The sequence below is a fragment of the Nyctibius grandis genome, chromosome 2, assembly GCF_013368605.1.
Source record: "Nyctibius grandis isolate bNycGra1 chromosome 2, bNycGra1.pri, whole genome shotgun sequence".
Taxonomy (NCBI): Eukaryota; Metazoa; Chordata; class Aves; order Nyctibiiformes; family Nyctibiidae; genus Nyctibius; species Nyctibius grandis.
The window spans coordinates 27,587,326-27,606,621 of record NC_090659.1 but is presented as its reverse complement, the minus strand read 5'-3'; the positions used below and the strand labels follow the sequence as shown (position 1 = coordinate 27,606,621).

Genomic DNA, 19,296 nt, shown 5'->3' with positions numbered 1-19,296 from the left:
ACTCTAGTGGATTTGCATAATTGTACTTCTTAATAAAAATGTTGCCTGATTGTAGTTTAGGGAGGAGAATATTGATGATAAACTAAACTATTGGATTGGGGTATGACAGATTAACAGCCTTTCTAGATTTCTAAGTTATTTAATAGATGAATGAATATTACTGTATTTGGTTTCTAAATATTAATTTATTCACTGTTACAAAACCCTTTGTATGCTTGATTGCATATCAGAGAAGTAAGCCCTGCAGGGTTATGTTGGAATAGATGCAGCTTTTTAAAGTTATTCATAATTTCTTTATCTTTAAAAATAAATAAAATTGTTTCCAAGGTGTCTTAACTGGTTATCTCTCAAGCATTGCTCGTTCTTGAAGGTTATATCAGAACACAGTAAGTCAAAGCTAGTCATAAATATGCAGAGTGATTTTATGAAGACAGGTATTCAGGTTTTTTCAGACAGGAAAAAAAAGGCCCTTTTTTTTAATCTGTTTTGAACTGTTGTCTTTAGGTATGATACAATATTTGCGTTTGTCAGTCTGATTCCTGAAAAGGTCAGCAATGGAAAAAGTACTTTACTTTGCTATCTGTGCTTCTCCACTAGCTTAAGTTAGCCAAGAGTCTGTCGTGCTACTTTAGCTGCTTTAAAAAGAAAAAAAAGTACTAAAAGATTCAACTTGCACCATCTTTTCAGTGAACTTGAGACGTACAAGTCATTTCTATGATCTTCATAAAGTAATTATAGTTAGTGCAGATCAAAAAATACAATGTGCAGATACTGTAATGTAATTGTAGGAAGACTGCAATAACGAAGAGTTCAGTTCTTTTTTTTTACTGCTTGACTCCATTTGCCAGAAGTTGACATCAAATGCTGAATAAAACTTTTGCAGTAAGGTGCTGTGTAGCACCTGTAAATATAAAAGTTGAACACATCTCTACGTTTCTCTTACATCTCTCTGTTCATTGGTAGGTATGAATGTGAGGAATCCTTTACAACTCTGAATGTAGATATAAGAAATCACCAAAACCTTCTTGATTCTTTGGAACAGTATGTCAAAGGAGATTTATTGGAAGGTGCAAACGCATATCATTGTGAGAAATGCAACAAAAAGGTAATGATTACTTATATATTAAATTTATGTACAACTGTGATGTTACAGCCATACTAAGTTCAGTCTTAGTTCGTGTTCAAGGGAAAAAAAGTTATCCTTTAATTACTGAATTCAGTTGTTGGTAAGAGTATATGAACGGAAACTTAAGAGCTGATAACTGTTCATGTCCTTTTTTAGGTTGATACAGTGAAACGCTTGTTGATTAAGAAGTTGCCTCCAGTTCTTGCAATCCAGTTGAAACGATTTGATTATGACTGGGAAAGGGAATGTGCAATTAAGTTCAATGATTATTTTGAATTTCCACGAGAGCTGGACATGGAGCCTTACACGGTGGCAGGTGTAGCTAAATTGGAAGGAGATGATGTAAATCCTGAAAATCAGATAATACAAAATGAACAGTCTGAAAATGAACACTCTGGGAGTACAAAATACAGGCTTGTTGGTGTACTTGTACACAGTGGCCAGGCCAGTGGTGGACATTACTACTCTTACATTATCCAGAGGAATGGTGGAGATGGTGAGAAAAATCGGTGGTATAAATTTGATGATGGAGATGTGACGGAGTGTAAAATGGATGATGATGAAGAAATGAAAAATCAGTGTTTTGGCGGAGAATACATGGGAGAAGTATTTGATCACATGATGAAGCGTATGTCCTACAGACGCCAGAAGAGGTGGTGGAATGCTTACATTCTTTTTTATGAACGTATGGACACAATAGACAAGGACAATGAATTAATAAAATATATTTCAGAACTCACTATCACCACTAAACCCCATCAGATTAAAATGCCATCAGCCATTGAACGAAGTGTGCGGAAACAGAACGTGCAGTTCATGCATAATCGTATGCAGTACAGCCTAGAATATTTCCAGTTCATAAAGAAGTTGCTTACTTGTAATAGCGTCTACTTAAATCCTCCTCCAGGTTAGTATGTTAGTGCAATAATTATGGATTAGTTTCTTGCAAGAAGAGTTTTGATTTGTGTTGTCAAGAATTTGTCTAGCCAGTGAAAATTTTGTGCGTTCTGCTTTGAATACTCTTGTCTTTCTGGACTTCTGCAATTAAACATCTGCTGTTGGGTTGTTCATCAGTGATAACATGCCAGAATAGTTAGCAAAAAATACTCTGATAAACTATCAATTATTATTCAGCTTATGTACTAAGTCGTGGTAAAATACTTGTTTGTGGGCTGTTCTGCTGAAGATAGTTCTCAAAGGTGAGATGCTGAATTTCTAAAAATGAGACCTATGTTAGCCTCCAGGTGCCTGTCTTAAAGCTTATGTTTTCAAATGATACATTATAGAAGCTAGAGGCTGTTTTGATCAAGTTTCTTGTTAAAATTGGAACACAATGTCAGACAAAATAGTAATCTGGAATGAGTTAAAATATTAAAAGTAAATTGCTTTTACTTTGTCTACATGTGAGTATTTTGATTTTTCTTTAGGACAAGATCATCTGTTGCCTGAAGCAGAAGAAATAACTATGATTAGTATACAGCTTGCTGCTAGATTTCTCTTCACCACAGGATTTCATACAAAGAAAATAGTCCGTGGCCCTGCTAGTGATTGGTATCTTGTCTTTTAACAACAATTACAGTTTTGGAAGTTTGATATCTGTTAAAATATCCCAGTTACATATATATGACAATAAACGATGTTAGTGGTCTGTCCCATTTTCCCCTCTCCCCCAATATGTGCTCACAGTGCACATGAAAAGGGGGGAAAATTTGAACAGAAAATACTGGGAAGAAACTGAGCCTTAAAATAAGCTGCTGAGCTGAACAGTTTCAAAATTATTTTTCAAACAGAGCTTAAATCTACCTTTTGTCTGTCTTTTCAGAAAGAATAAAGGAGTAGAATCTATCACTAGTGCAAAACTAGTAGGTTATGTGTTCTGACCGATTCAGAATGGTTTGTTCATGGTTTGAGTAGTTCTAAACAAAGCTCTTTTCAACCCATTTTTGCAGCTTATATTCTGTTTCTGAAACACGTATGTAGTCTTTTAGACTCTGTTAGCAGAGTGCTTTAAGTACAGTGCTACAGGGCCAGTACTTCAAAGCTGTAGAATAACAAACAGTACAATTTTACTCATAGCACCACAGTATTTTAGCCTTTAAACTAGATTATTCTGTGTTGGGAAGAAGAGCGTGGGATACTACGGGTAGAAATAGAGAGAAAATCTAATATTCATTATGACCAGTAGTTTACCAGCTACTAGTAAGTAATTGTGTAATACATGGCAAATATGTACCTCAAGTTTTTCTTCAATATCAACTTTCAGAGTAGCTAAGTTACTTCTGTTATTTTAAGAAATCAAGGGTTCAAATATTGCTGCAGGAAGGACAACTGTGTCACACAAGACCCGTTCTGTAACAGATATTTTACTCTTTGGGTTTTTTTGGGGTTTTTTATATTTCTAAATGAGAGTATCAATTCCTGATAGGTTACATATTTAGTTACCTGTCTTACAGACAGCTCATGAAATCAACCTCATACATTCTCCACTGCTCAGCCTCTTGCCCCAGTTCAAATACAGAGAGAATGGTGGCTGCCAATTTAGGACCTGCTTTGAGTGGTAGTGTGGGAGTTAGGGGATGTGATCCTGTCTTAGTTCTTCTGAGTGATAGAAGTAAAATGCTACAGTTAAATGTTCGTTTTTTAATTGAAGTATCTTTTTAATTTGTGATTGCTAGTAACAGTATTACTATAGGAACTACAGTTTATCTGATTGTAAGCATTTTGTGAGCAAAAATGTTTGGGGTTCACCTTTAACTGTATTTTCTTCAAATTCTACAAAAGAATACATCTGCCAAAATTCATTAATGTCTACATTTGGTCATAATCTCTTAGTTGTGTCATCTTCTGTTTCAGGTATGATGCATTATGCATCCTTCTTCGTCACAGCAAGAATGTACGCTTTTGGTTTGCACACAACGTCCTTTTTAATGTTTCAAACCGCTTCTCTGAGTACCTTTTGGAATGCCCCAGTGCAGAAGTGAGGGGTGCATTTGCAAAACTTATAGTATTTATTGCACATTTTTCGTTGCAAGACGGACCATGTCCTTCACCTTTTGCCTCTCCTGGACCTTCCAGTCAGGTACTTAATTTTCTAACGAAAAACTTTTGAAACTTAAGAGATTCTTTAACTTCTTCATTATAAGCATTTAATGTAAAGGAAATTCTGGAGTAGATGCATCAGTGTTGACAGGAAAGCTGTAAAGTCCATTTTGTACTACATAACATGATGTAACTCAACCAGTTTGCGTGAGAGTTGCTGTCAGAGGCTTTCAGTTTCCCCTCACTTGTAAATCTGTGAAGACTAAGTAGTGAGAACTTTGAACTGAGTTGTGACTGTGAAATCTGCAAAATAAAAGCAGTGGCTTATAATAAAGTAATGTGTAGGGGAGTGAACCCTTGTTTTTCATTTAGAATTAAAAAATAAAGAACAACAAAAAAAACAACAAAAAAACACAAAAACCACGCAGGAGTTTCCTAAGTTTCTTCCCCTGTATCCTGCAACATTGAAATTGTCAAAAATTGTAACTTTACATAGGAGTAGACAGTGAATTGCCTAATTTTATACACCTAGAACTGACAAACAAAAAAGAAAAGCCGAAATCTTCATGTAATACTTGTCATAACAATGTTTTCGTTTGGACTGTATTAAAATTCAAAATATCAACCTTTTTGACCCTTTGCTTTGTCATGTTTTTAATGTCTACAGTAAGACACTTATTTGTCTTGTTCCACTTACCTTCTCAGAATGTTTTCGCTGCTGTATCCAGCAAAAGAATTTGTATAAAGTTAAAGCTACGTATACTTTGACAGTGTTTTGTTTCATGAGGTATTTGAGATGCACCTGTAGAGGGGATTTAGTTTTTCTGTCTTAGTCTATGAAGTTCACAGTGGAACTGCGTGTGCTTTTCTGAGTATTTATGCCTAGCTGCTATTGGAGAAAAAGCTCAATTAAAAGCTTCTATACTTGCATAATTTCTTGGGCTTACATAGTACTAGTGATGGGAGTCTTATTCCCTGTATGTCTGGTATACTTTGTGTGAAATACAGAAGACTTAACCAGCTGCTAGTATTTCGGAGCTTGTATGGATCCCATACCTTTAACCAATTCTGTTTTCTGCCGTAGTAGAAGGTATAAACTAAATAAAAATTCGATAGGTTCAACCACTAATATTAAAACTTTTTTTTTTATAGGCTTATGATAACTTAAGTTTAAGTGATCACTTACTGAGAGCAGTACTAAATCTTCTAAGAAGGGAAGTATCTGAACATGGGCGCCATTTGCAGCAGTATTTCAATCTGTTCGTGATGTATGCCAATCTAGGTAAGCAAATTGCACGCACTTTTACTGATGACGCTGTAATAAACTGTTTTTTATTCGTGATCCAATTACACAGGTAACAACAGGAGAATCCAGTTTTTCAGCCTCAGGCAGATTGTTATCATTAAATGTCATACAAATGCTCTCTAGCGCACCTGTGTTCCTCCAGTTTGGAGTTTGGGGCTTTAGTCTTCCTGCCATCCTTGGAAGGTTAACACGAGAGGCTTGGAGCAATAAGAATATGTCCTTTTGAGAGGATGTGGCAGTAAAAAAATGGCAAGAGAGATGATGCTTTGTTTCAAGTCTCGTTTGCAGGGAGGTCATGAGACCCAATAAGCATGTAGGGCTATCAACTGGTTTGAGCCTAAAAAAGTTGAGGAAGATAAAAGTTCAAAAAAAGAGAGAGATGCATGATTCTTTATGGAAATGCCAATACAGATGGTCATGCTTTGTCTATATATTCCAACTGTACCCTTTCAATGTTAATTTCTGAAGTTCACAGCTATGAATGCAAAACACTGATTCTGTATCTGCCTTCCCTTTAAAGACTCTTTGGGGGAGCGAGGAAATAGCTCATTCTGTATATGTTCTTAGACATCATTGCTTGCCAGAATGCTTTCACCATAGACATCATATGAGGTAAAAGAAGCAAGAATCAGGAAATTCCACTACAAATTTATCAGATATTGTAGTTCCTCCAAGATAAACAGGCAAAAAAAGCCAGCGTTTTTGCAATATAGGAGGGCTTAAGTAGAGTTCTCCCAGGCTTGAGACTGTTATTCTTTTCATAAAGTCGCGTCGCAAATTTTCTGATGAAAGAAAATTAGAGATTGAGTATGATCACAAGAGAGTATTTATTTTTAGCATCTTTGAATGCAAGACTAGTAGGACTACCTGTATTTTCAGGTCCTACATGTAAAGACCCATTATACACATGCTATAATATAACTGAGGTGAGGTGGTTATCAGTTTTGTGGTGATGGACATGAAATATTGGCTGTGGCACTTCCAGTATCACCCATTTTTCTTCAGGATCTTAATTGTATCCAGCATTGTGAAAAAAGAATAGGTATAGATTTAGAAGTATACAAAACCTTGTATTAAATTCTGGATTATGTAGGCTCTTTGTGTAGAAAATCACTAGCCTGTAAACTAAGAATAAAATATACTAATAGTATCTGAAGTAACTTTTCCAAACAAAAACCACTTTTGCACTTAAACTAATATCAGTCTTACTCACATTCAGATGAACAGCTGTAATCATGCTGTCTCATAGCATTACCAGCATACTGAAAATCAATTGATGATTGATTGAATGAACTGTTTCTCAGGTGGGTTAATCAGTTGCTGCTTTATATATTTGCTCTGAGAAAGAGCAATTAAGAGTAATAAAATGCAAGTCAAATGAATAAAGGATTGCTTTTGCACTGACAGGTTGATGAGGGTAGTCACAGGTTCCTATCTAGTGAATTGTCACAGAGCTCTACACTCTTACTTTCCCCAGTTATTAGGGTCTTCTGTCGGGGGCCCATTTCTCTTTCACATGTGGTAGCCTAAGTGACAAAGCATCTTTCTCTATGGCAAGTTCTAAACAAGAAACAATGTTCTTCCGTAGTGGTAGTCTTATTACACTCTCCATCCTACTCTAATGCGGGATATTTTCATGCTTTTATGTGAAGTACTATGAAGCTAGGAGATCCAGTTCCCTTGAAAATTTTACAAAATGCCCATAGTACTGAGCACCTCAGCTGTTGCGAGTTACTGGCTCATGCAGGCAAGTTGTAAATGTGAGTTTCTGTTAGATTACGTTATGGCTAGAGTATTAAGCAAGCGTATCAGTCCAAATGGAGTTACTTCAGTATTTCCACATAGAACTGACACACACACATAGTTCTTGGAAGCACTTTCATGTGGGTAGGAATTTAAAAGGAATTTTATTTCCTATCTGTAAAATTAATCTAGGCAATTGTGTTAATTTAATATCGCCTATAATGTGTATTGCTTCCAAATACTTTGTCTACCAAAACATTCTCTGTCAGGCAGGGTTCCGTCATGACCCCCTGAGTGGACTGAATGTCATTACAGAGAAGAGAGATTCAATTCTGCTCTAACTTTTCTTTTCTTCTTTACTAGCTTTTCATAATCAGTGCAGTTGAAGCCTCTGACTAGGAAAACACTCAGAAGCCAGATGGGAAAGCGTAACTAAATTTTATTTGCGGGTCTGATCGTTATCACAATCTGCACTGCAGAGATAAACATGGAAATATTAAGCAGTTGTGCTTGTCTTACTACTGTTAACTGAAGGCTTCTGTATGGATGTAGAGTGTTCATTCAGCAAAAGCCACAATACATCATTCCTGCAGCACCCCAAGTTCTGTGAAAAAGATTAAATTACCTGATATTTTGAGAAATCAAATAATTGTTCATGCCAAAGCAAGCGAGAGATCAGTTCTACAAAGGATGTAGCTTCAAAACTATCTAACATAATCAAAAAGATTACTACAAAAGAGCTCTAATAAGGTGCTATCTGGATTCCTCCTTATCAGAAAGATGGTAGGTAAGGTCCAGTTGTATTTCAGAGTAAGGAAAAAACCTTGGAAATGTATGAAAAATCATGAATTTTAATTAAACTGAGAATACAAGGTCAGAAGGGACATACCAAATTTACTGGTAAGTACTTGTGTAGTATGTGCAAGGTATCCTTGCAGTGAAACTAGCTGTATGTTTGGGTATTTTGGTTAGTTGGGTTTTTGGTTGGTTTTGGAGGTTTTCTCATTTTGGGGTTTTTTGTTTTTTCTTAAATGGATGTTGTCACTCTTATTTACACTTATTGCATAGTGTGGCACAGTGGGAAATGTCTTAAATTTGTAAATGATGTATCTAGGACATGATGGAAAAATAAGGAAATATACTGTGGGGGGTGTTGATCCTATGCTAGGCCTCACAATAAAAAGATTAATTCTTTGTCCAAAAGACTTCTCTGAGACTTTGCTGTTAACACAGATGCTAGTTCCTTAAGTGCTAATGATCACTGTTTAAGAAATCGTAGTCATTTACAACGCTCCTTTAATGTGATTTTTCAACTGAACATAATTTTCTTTTGTATCTTTACTGATTTGATTCCTTTTTTCCTCAGAAAGCGTAAGTGATGTTTATAATAAAACCCAACAACTGAAAAGTTACAAATCATGTAAACATTAGTTATTTTTCTTACTTTTTTTTAAAAAAAAAAAAAAAGTATTGTCAGTGCTGAAAACAAGATGTATCTTTTTCCCTCCCTCCCCCATAAAGGTGTAGCAGAGAAGACACAACTTCTGAAACTAAATGTTCCTGCAACCTTCATGCTTGTGGCTCTGGATGAAGGTCCAGGTCCTCCAATTAAATACCAGTATGCTGAACTGGGGAAGCTATATACTGTTGTGTCACAACTGATCCGTTGTTGCAACGTGTCATCTCGGATGCAGTCTTCTATCAATGGTACAGTGAATTTTAAGTTTTCCTTAGATTACTTAAATATATCAGTAAATGTCTTTTGTGCATGTTTAGCTACTATGTGTAAAATGGATTAGCTGGAAAAATGTTTGCCTTTTTATGTTTAGCAGCTCCTTTTGTTTAAAGACAGAAATCTCTTTGTTGTAAGTAAAACTGCTTTGCTATACTAAAAAGCATGAGACAGAAATCAGTTCTGTATTTTATGCAGAAATCTTTATCCTTAAAGATACAGGAGAACAACTGAGTAGTAAAGTAGGATTTTGCTGGTTACAAAATACTAATGATTTTGGGGTAGTTTAAGCTCATTAAAAAGAGTTGCATAAAGATCTTTTGATTCTGAGTAGGCAATAAAATAATAGATTACTTTCATGTTACCAGTACAGAAGTAATCTGTACAGGAAAAACACTATAGCAGGCTCTGAAATAGCTAATACTGCTCATCAGTAAAGAGATCTTGCATTGTTGTGGATAGCTCTTGAAAATGATTTGGTGCTTGTTCGCAGTCAAGATGCCAAACAGAAGCCAGCACTTTAACTTACAACGGATAAGAATCAGCTAGAAATTGGTCAAACACAGTGTAAATCATTAATGTCTCGAGTAGTTGAATAGAGTGCAGTTATTTTTGAGAAATGGTGACAGAATATTGGGCTATGTGGACTTTATAGCCTGTATATATACATGTTCTGTTAAGCATACTTTAGAAAACCTAATTAGGAATTTGTAGAGAAGCTATTTAATGGCAAACTCATTACAGCTTGATGTGTCAGGCTATAAAGTCAATGGGCTAGAATGTGCTATAGTAAGATTAATGAACTGAAAATTTTACTGTGCTATAACAAGCTTCAGAACCATGTGGCAAGTTTGATTTGGTTTTGTTTCCAGTGCATTATTTGAGGCTTACACTGAAAAGATATTCTACCTATGAAAAATAATTTTGTATTCATAATGTTGTGCTAAAAAAAATTACTTTGTATGAACATTGCTCTGGCTACTAATTATGATTACTGTTTGCAGACTAAAGTTATTTTTTGCTTCAGCATATTAAGCTAGAAAAATTTTCCCTTGGACTTCTGGGCATCTTCAAACAATAACTCAAAATACTGCTAAATTTAGAAACATCAGGAGCAAATCAACAGTCTTTACTTACACAAAATGAAGCTTGCTAAATAAGATATATTAATTTTTATTATTTCAAGAGTATATTACTTCTCTCTACACTCCAGAGATTCAGATGGGACTGTTCTGACATAGGTATTCCTCTGAACCCTTTCCTACTGCCTAGTGAAGTAAATAGACCTTGTGTCCTAAAATATTGTCAATTTGGGCTGTATTACACAAGCAGTGAAGCAGATAAATTCAGGAGATAAGAGGATTTCACTGAGGAAACTCTCAGTAATTTCTCGCGTATGAACATGTCTCCAGCTGTTCTGCTTTGATTGTCACTGCATAATCTGATCTGACAGGGAGAAGTAGCGCTCTCAGGCAGCAAGTGTCAAGCTTCACAATCAGAAAACTTGGTTATTTCATACCATAGTATTTTTCAAAAAAAATCAGCTGTTAGGGAGGCGTTGGGTTTTTTCTCCATCTGTTGTTTTTGATGAGCTACACCAATTTATATTTTGTTGTGTCTACACTGGAAGTGCTTCAGTACCTTTTCAACTGTACTAACTGTTTGTTCTAGGTAATCCCCCTCTTGCCAACCCTTACGGTGATCCTAATTTATCTCAACCTATAATGGCACTTCAGCAGAACGTAGCAGACATTTTGTTTGTGAGAACTAGTTATGTGAAGAAAATTATTGAAGATTGCAGCAACTCTGAAGAGACCATAAAGTTGCTTCGTTTCTGCTGTTGGGAGAATCCTCAGTTCTCTTCCACTGTCCTCAGTGAACTTCTTTGGCAGGTAAAAAGCTAGGAGAAAGATGGGAATATAAATGTGTATGATGCAAGATTCTATATTTATATATAGGAATGTTGTATTGATAAATAAACTTACATTAAGATGGCATCCTCCGTCAGTAGTTGCACTCTTAGGTCTATACGTCATGTTGGAGTACTATGAGAAGTCCTTTTATGAGTTTAGGAAAGCATTTGACCTTTTTTGAGTTAGGAAAGCATTTGACCTTTTTTGAGTTAGGAAAGCTATGTTAAGGATGGAAAGTAAGTAGACTAAGGTGGTCTTTATGTATTGCAAGAGCATTTCCTAAAGCTTTTCTGTCATCCATGAAAGAGCTTCTTACATTGCATGGAAAGTTAGAATCATTTCCTAAGATCTCCCTTGTATTTATTTTGAGTGTGTTCGTAAGGTTCTTTTTTACAAGTCTGCAGAACATACTTGGCTTCAGACTCAGGAAAGAATCTTTGGGACTGTCTTTTTTTTTTCCTTTGTAATCTCTGTAAGGTTAGTCACACTTTTCCACTCCCAAGTAAAATTTTTGATTTCTGTTAGCTCATCTTTATATTCACCCATTTTTATTCCATATAAACATCACATTTTTCTATATCCTCTTATTTTGCACTTGAAAGAAACATCATAAAAATTACTTTACTGATATTTTGCTAGCCATGTATTTTACATTTTAGAATAAACTTTCAAGATAACCTTTGAAAGTACTATCTGAAAGTACCAATATCAGTGAAAAATACCATTTTGTAATCTTACTTTTCTAAAGGTGTTTTTTTTAAGGTAGCTTCTTCAGAATCTCATGCTTGGAGCTTCAGATCAATTGTGTTAGAAACTCATGAGGAAACATTTTGTCCTTTACAAAACCTACTGTATTTAAAAAAAAAAAAAACAAACCACAACCCAACAAAACCACAACCCCCAAAAAACCCTGACACAATCAACTTTTTTTTTAAAAAAGTATGCATTGTATCCTGAAATATCCTTTAAATTACAGTAAAATTCACTTCAAATGAATTATGTTCTTGTATTGCACCATGTAATCTGCATGCTTCAAGGAATGCTTTCTTACGCTCTCTGCATTTTTACTTTTTAAGGTTGCATATTCATATACGTATGAGCTTCGACCTTATTTGGATCTGCTCCTGCAAATCCTGTTAATTGAGGACTCTTGGCAAACTCACAGGTTAGTATTTAGCTGTCTTCTTATAATTCAAAGTTATTATGTTTTGTACAGCTTGTTTTCCCAGTGGTTCTGTTGCTAATCCTTTCAAGAGGTTTGTTTGAAATATATATTAAATCAAAATACAGGAATAAAGCATTTTTTTCACTTTTATCTCAATTTTTTAGGTAAATCTACAAGTTTTCACCTTGACCTTCCTTACTATTGAGAAATTTGCTACTTAGTCCTATAAACCCAAGATTTTTCACATACAGGAGAACGTGCCATTTAGGCTAAACTCATTGGTCTTTACTGTGAGGTGCTTAGATTGATTCTTAGAAACATCTCGTTCAAGAGGGTCCAGTGATAGCCTGGTCTTACTAGCGTGTCAGTCATAGTAGTGATACCAAGACATGCATAAAGTGGGAACTTGGGAGAAAAGCATATTGCATACATAAATATTCTTTATGAGATCAAATTTCAAGAGAATTTTAACTTCAATATATTAAACATTTCAAAACAAATTTTTATATGCCTACAGAATAAGGCTTTGCAAAGTTGAGATTAAAAAAATGTAATTATTGAAAATACTATTTGAGAGAATAGTCAATTTTTCAGAAGTTTTATATAGAAGTAGTAGTAGGTGAGGTAACACAAAATAAATGTCATCAATATGCTACCTATCAATATTTGAAAATGTCACTGTTTCATAATAAGTGAATATAGGTAGTATTGGATTTACTAAATCACTTGCAACCATGTCTCATGTGACATTTAAAATACTTTGAGTAAGAGCATACTTGCCACGTGCAATAAGGCTATTGGAGTGAACTCATGTACTTAACCTGTAGAAGTAGACTGCGCTCTTAAGATTTTTATCAGTTGCCTGGCCTTCCTTGGGAAGATACTCTAAGGAAAGATGGTGGTCTAGATTACCACACTCCAAAACATGAAGATTGAGTTGGAGGGATTTCTTAATTTCCTTTATAGGAATCACAGCTTAGGTAAGGGATGAGAATACTCTTTATACACAGGCTTTTCAGTTTTGCATATATATGTATATGTAATGCATATATAATGCAGTTTGTTTATATTTTCTTCCTGGTAAACAAATACTGCCATAAGATGTCTTTAAGTCCATGAAACACTGGAGGCTGGGCATGCTTTAGTAGATGTGAAGTAAAATAATATATTTTAGGCTGGAAATGCAGGTGAGAAATCATGGAAGTGGTTGTTTGGGATAGTGCTATGTTTGAAATAATGGGGTGTGAAGGAGGTTGAATGTTGTAGTATGGCTTTCATTATACTTGGAGATGTACATCACTTCATATTCAAGATCGCAGTCTCAGGAATAGTAGTGTTCATTGGAATTGTGTTAGGCTTCAGCAGAGGGGTATTAAGTGGCCAGCTGCAGTCATCCTCTGATTTCTTGCTGCCACTTCTGGCAGTAGCTTGAGATACCAGTTTCTGTCCTGTTCTTGGTTTTGCTGTGATAATCTTGCTGTTTTAATGATCTTCGTCTTCTCTTTCAAAAAAAACCCAAACAAACAAACAAAAAACAATAAAAGAAGTAGTGTAACTGTCCATAGTAAACGGTAGTATTTTCTAACTCTTAGAAAACAAACATCATCTGATCTTTGTATTCGGTGCTCCTTGTATTCTTGTACTGAGATGGCTGCTGCTGTTCTTTGACATCAGACCTGCTCTCCTAAATTTCTTGTGATTTGACAAGTTTAAGTGCCAAGTTTGGCATAATAGTGTTACAAGTGCCATTAAGTTAAATCAAATGAAGTAAAGCTCATCACCACTTTAAAGATGGACCCTGGAGTCTATTCACTGACTGTTGCCAGGGCTATAAGGAAAGAGGGCAATTGCTTTTCCTACAATGAGTATGTAGCTCTTTGAGTCATCAGTGAAGGTTCTGTGCCCTTCTCTGACTTCTTTTTCAAAGCCAAAAGTATGTCAATTCTCAGTTCTTGCACAGTTTCGGGGTTGGCAATTAATTCTTCTACCCCTTGTTCAAGAGCAGAAGGCATAGAAAGTGGGCTTAGTTCCAGGGAATGCCCAAGTCCCTTATCCCTGTGCACAAATATGTACCATTCATTCCTCTTCAGAGGAACTACATCTAAATGAGTGTATCTTTGAGAAGCATAACTATAATGTAAGTAACCCTTCTGTTGAGGATTTAACTGTTCCAATTCTGTAAGGACCTATTGGGTTAACAGGTCTATTTTGTAAATGCGGTTGGTTTTAAAAATAAGTAATAAAAATTAACCAGTTAAAGTTCATTTCTGTAATTAGAACCAAACGTGCCAAAATTGTGAGTTACGCATGTGATGTGTCAAGTTAGTTTTCTGATTTAAAAAAAACTCTTTACTGAAACCAGAAGTCAGAATACGAGCTATCCCTTTTATAATTACATTGTAAGTGAAGCCTGAATTCAAATACTAAAACTCTAACACTTGAAATTTTGTTGTTTTTTTTTTTTTTTTTTTTATTCTGTAGGATTCACAATGCACTTAAGGGAATCCCGGATGACAGGGATGGACTATTTGACACCATTCAGCGCTCTAAGAATCATTATCAGAAAAGAGCTTACCAGTGTATAAAGTGCATGGTAGCTCTCTTCAGCAACTGTCCTGTAGCCTACCAGATCCTTCAGGTGATACGTTTCATTCTGTTTGTTGCTGCTTTTTTCCAGTTCTGTGTAAAAAAAAAAAAATAAAAAAAATAAAAAAAAACCACAACACCAAGAAACCCCAACAAGAACAAAAAAAAACCCACATTATTCAGCTTTCATCACTTTGATAAAATTACAACTTCCAAGTACAACTCATTTGAACCTTCTATATCAGAAGGTTACTATATGGGATTGAGAGCAATTTGGTTAAGCTTGCACTCATGATTCTGTCACGCAGCTGCAAATCTGCAGACTTCAATTTGAAGTTTTCTTTGTGCAAAAAAGGATATTTCAGGGAGTCTTTTAAACAGCAGCATGTGTGTTGGTGGTCTGTTTTCTGACAGGTGATGAGGGAAGGGGAAGGAAGGGAAAAATATTTCTGTTTTGAAGAACAGAACAAATAATTCTGAATTGTTAATTTTCCATCTGCAGAGCAATGGAGATTTGAAGAGAAAATGGACCTGGGCAGTAGAATGGCTTGGAGATGAGCTTGAGCGTAGACCATACACTGGCAATCCCCAGTACACCTATAATAATTGGTCTCCACCAATACAAAGCAATGAAACATCAAATGGCTACTTCCTAGAGAGATCTCACAGTGCTAGAATGACTCTTGCAAAAGCTTGTGAACTCTGCCCAGAAGAGGTAAAGAATTAATTTGACTTCTGGTAAAAAATTTGAGTAAAGTGCTTCTATAAATAATCAACCTTAGCAACAGTCTCTGGTCATTATAGAGGTAACACATTTTATAAGTATTTTATAAATATGGATTCCTGTTTTTGCTGGCTTCAGTTACATAGTCCTGTGCATTGAACTTGACCATTTAAAGTAGATTATGAATGGGTCTGTTTTTCTAATAATACATTGATAGTGGGAATTTTTATGTAGTACAATACGAGCTATGGGTGACAAGGTAGGGTGGAATTTTTCTCCCAAGCATGTCTGAAACAATCACTTGCATGTATGATTTGCTCTGGATAGAATAATTGTAATATGTTTTACCTAGGTAAATTAAATGTTTTTTTCAAACTTTAGGAACCAGATGATCCTGATGCCCCAGATGAACATGAGTCTTCTCCACCTGAAGATGCCCCACTGTATCCCCATTCACCTGGTTCCCAGTATCAACAGGTAAAAGCTCAAAGTTGAACCGTTTATTCAGAGTTGCAGGTTAGCTTTTTTTAGCATTTATGGTGACTTAAATTATAGGCATTTAGCCAGAAGCTTGTTACTGTCAAATATCACACTTGGAGGAATAATGATAAAGATACACCTCCATTTTGCCAGGAACAGTTTCACCATCAGTTTCAGGTGAGAATTCTAATGTTATCAGATCAGGGATTAATCATCCATAGAAAGAACGGGGGGACAGATGTCATCAGTCTAGTGCATACTGAATTTGATTCCGTCATATTTATTGACAATTGGTTGTATATTTTGAGTTGCTTTCTTGTTTTTAAATACAAAATCAAGCCTCAAGGCCTGGATTTCCATTTGGGTAATTGGAAGGCCTTCAGAAGACTGCAGATGGCTCTGTTACGTATAACTTGTGCTATGAACACTGATCTCTAAATCTTAAGTACATACAAAACCTAAATCTGTTTTTATGTTAAATGGCTGCTTTTTTAATATCTTTTAGTGGAAAGCCAGATCTGAAAGAAATCATAACCAGGTTTTTTTTATTGAATTGACTAAATTAGTAGATCCCCTGCTTAGTTGCCATTTTTTTGTTCCAATTCATTTTATATATTCCAAATCTGCTAACTTAATTTCCTTTCCTGCCCAAACCCATTTTCGCTCCATCTTGCTTTCCTTACTTGATGTTCTCAGCAGAGCAGTTGGTAAGTCATGCAGATTTTCCCACTCCTTTCTGAGCTTCTGAGCTCAGACACGTACCATAACTTCACCGTTACCCATGTGATGTGTTCACTTTCTTGCAAGAGGTGGCATTTCTCACTAACACGCACAGTCCTTGTATTCCTAGTTTCTCCACAGTTGGCTAAACTCTGCAGAACAGTAGATAGATGAGAAGTTTTCATTTGCCAGATATGTGTATGACTTTTTAAATTGGGGCAGAGCATCTGCAGAAGACTACTGGTCTAGATTTCATTCAGTTCTGTAACATTAAAGTTTTCCCTCTTGAAAATTAAAGTATGCTGCATAAATACAGGCATGCTTTTTCCATTGTCTTAGGAAAAAAATTCAAGCCAGTTGAATCTGTTGGTAAAATATGTGCACAGTTTAATGCCTATAGCACACAGGCAGCCTCTTTTCATCTCCTTTTTTTTTTTCTTTCTTGCTGCTTTTGCTTTGCATGTAACTGTTTGTTACTCAAAAGCTGGGATTACTATTTTAACTAATCTTTTATCTTTACAAGTTGAAAGTTTGTTTACTTTTGTGTAAATTAAATTCCATGCAGAGGAATGAAGAAACTGTGACGTGTGTTGATACAGGTATTGCTACACTAGAAGTTCGATGTGCTTGAGGATACTTTTTCAAGAGTCTTTATGGAAAGGGGAAAAGCAAGTAACTGGTCAGGAAACAGCCCACAAGTTTAATGTCCCTTTAAAATGTTTATGCTTTATTACAGAATAACCACGTGCATGGACAGCCATATACAGGCCCGGCAGCACATCATATGAACAACCCTCAGCGAACTGGCCAACGAGCACAAGAAAATTATGAAGGCAGTGAAGAAGTTTCCCCGCCTCAGACAAAAGATTAGTGAAATGCACATAATCAATTAACTTGCTCCATCAAGACTGTGCACCCAGGCCTTACAGTCCAACCTTTCTCTGTGTCTGGCTAATATTTAAAACTAGAAAAACTATTCCTAATCAACATGGAGTGGAGAGTCTATTCACTGTCTTATCTGCAGAAAATTGCTGTCAATATATAACCCGCCTGCAGTGGAAAGTGTATAGTGTTTTGTAATAAATGGCCTGATGCTAATGTGTAAATGGCAAAGGTGTATATAGTATATTAATGTTTGACTGTTAATTCTTGAGCAAGAAACATTTTTTTTGTCTTGATGAGACTCAACAGATCTACAAAAACAAAAAAATAATTTCTTGATATATCTGCTGCGCTCTGCAACCAGTGTTGCCTGCCTCATGGCAGTCGGATCAACTCCTTTCTGAAAAAGCCTATCCATGTCAGCCACAAAAATAGTTTCATGTTAATTCTTTGCCACTGGAGTCGATTTTACTATGAGCAACGTGATGGCTGGTAACCTTTTAATTATTTGGTTGATGTGGAAAATTGGTGATGTAACATTGTTTCTAGATCTTTTTTCATTGCCTTTTTCATTCTGGTATTAGGTTAATCACTTCGAAGCTATAGTTATGCTGTAACATTTAGCATGGCTTCACACCCAGTTAGTGTAGCCAATGAGGGGGAAAAACAAACGTGACAGCAGTTGTCCCAGTGTGACAACTGTATTGCTCAGAACTTTTTCTTCTTACACCTAGACTATAAAATGGGGAGGGAAAATGTGACAAACAAGTGGTTTTCAGTTTCACGTACGTTCCTCACAACTGATGTTTGACAGTTCTGTCTCTGGGTGGGATAAAGAACACTTAGTTTTCAGTAATAGGAATTTAAAAGATTTAAAACAAATATGCAAAAATTTGCTATGCCAGGATGCCTGGAGCATAATAGACTGTATTTGGTGTGCTTGTTTTGTTTCTTTGGTAGAGCTTATTAGATAAACTTCTAACACTTTCCTTCTACTGCATCCCAGTGAAGTGGAAGTCAACAAAATCACACAGTACTTGTGAGTGCCACTGCACCAAGTTAACTTGCTGGTTTTCTGCTCGTTCACAGTTCTACTTGAAAGCGAGAATTGTCTTAGCTCTTTATCCATTATACAGGAAATCTTAACATTAGAAGCAGGGTTTAATTATAAAAGAAACTACTGGTTAGTCAAATACAATTCTGAGGTATCTCTATTCCAGAATAAACATTTGTTTAAAGACTTCAAGAAACGCATCAGTAAATACTGTATTTAAAAGAAAATTGGTAACTTGAATGTGTGTAATTTTTTCTGGAACCTGTCTAAAAACCAAATACCCCTGCAAAACAGATACACAGCCCACCATATACTATTTAAATATTTTGCTGGTTTATTTTATAGAAATTATTTTGCTGAATTCACAAATAGAATTTGATTTAAGAAGAATGTTTTGTCCTGTGGTGTGTGTTGTTTTGTTTTGTTTTGTTTTTTTTTAAATGGACTGCACAGAAAGGTGAATTCTGTGCAGTGGCACTATACTGAATTCTGGAACAACAGTCACATTGAGATTCTGTGCACAAAAAAAAATTTGGCCCTTAAGAATAAAATAATCAGGACAATTACACTGTAAAAGTTTCTTAATGTGATTTATCTTGTACTTTTTGTATGTTTTTATATATACATATATATATATTTAATGAGCACAAGCTTGATGGTGTTTTTTACAAATGAGTTGATAGAAACAAAGCTGCTTATCAAATTAAAGGTCTGTAGTTTTGAAATGAACAAAGGAAAATTCGGTTGCAAGTGCATTCTTATGCATTTAGTATAACAAGGAAGAGACACAGAAGACACTTGAATATGCTGTGTAGCGATGATCACT

The 19,296-nt window shown here is 35.5% G+C and overlaps 1 protein-coding gene across 1 annotated transcript in view; it reads left to right on the top strand.

Annotated features, from left to right (window-relative positions):
* Positions 1-19,046, top strand: part of USP9X (ubiquitin specific peptidase 9 X-linked) — a 105,413-nt gene extending 86,367 nt beyond the window's left edge. Inside the window, exons 34-45 of the mRNA XM_068395183.1 lie at positions 964-1,105; positions 1,283-2,033; positions 2,554-2,677; positions 3,980-4,205; positions 5,318-5,447; positions 8,736-8,921; positions 10,618-10,838; positions 11,936-12,024; positions 14,506-14,662; positions 15,113-15,325; positions 15,716-15,811; positions 17,271-19,046. Coding sequence (XP_068251284.1) covers positions 964-1,105; positions 1,283-2,033; positions 2,554-2,677; positions 3,980-4,205; positions 5,318-5,447; positions 8,736-8,921; positions 10,618-10,838; positions 11,936-12,024; positions 14,506-14,662; positions 15,113-15,325; positions 15,716-15,811; positions 17,271-17,405 — 2,470 coding nt within the window. The 3' untranslated portion in view covers positions 17,406-19,046. The remainder of the gene's footprint in view (positions 1-963; positions 1,106-1,282; positions 2,034-2,553; positions 2,678-3,979; positions 4,206-5,317; positions 5,448-8,735; positions 8,922-10,617; positions 10,839-11,935; positions 12,025-14,505; positions 14,663-15,112; positions 15,326-15,715; positions 15,812-17,270) is intronic.
* The last annotated feature ends 250 nt before the right edge of the window (positions 19,047-19,296 follow it).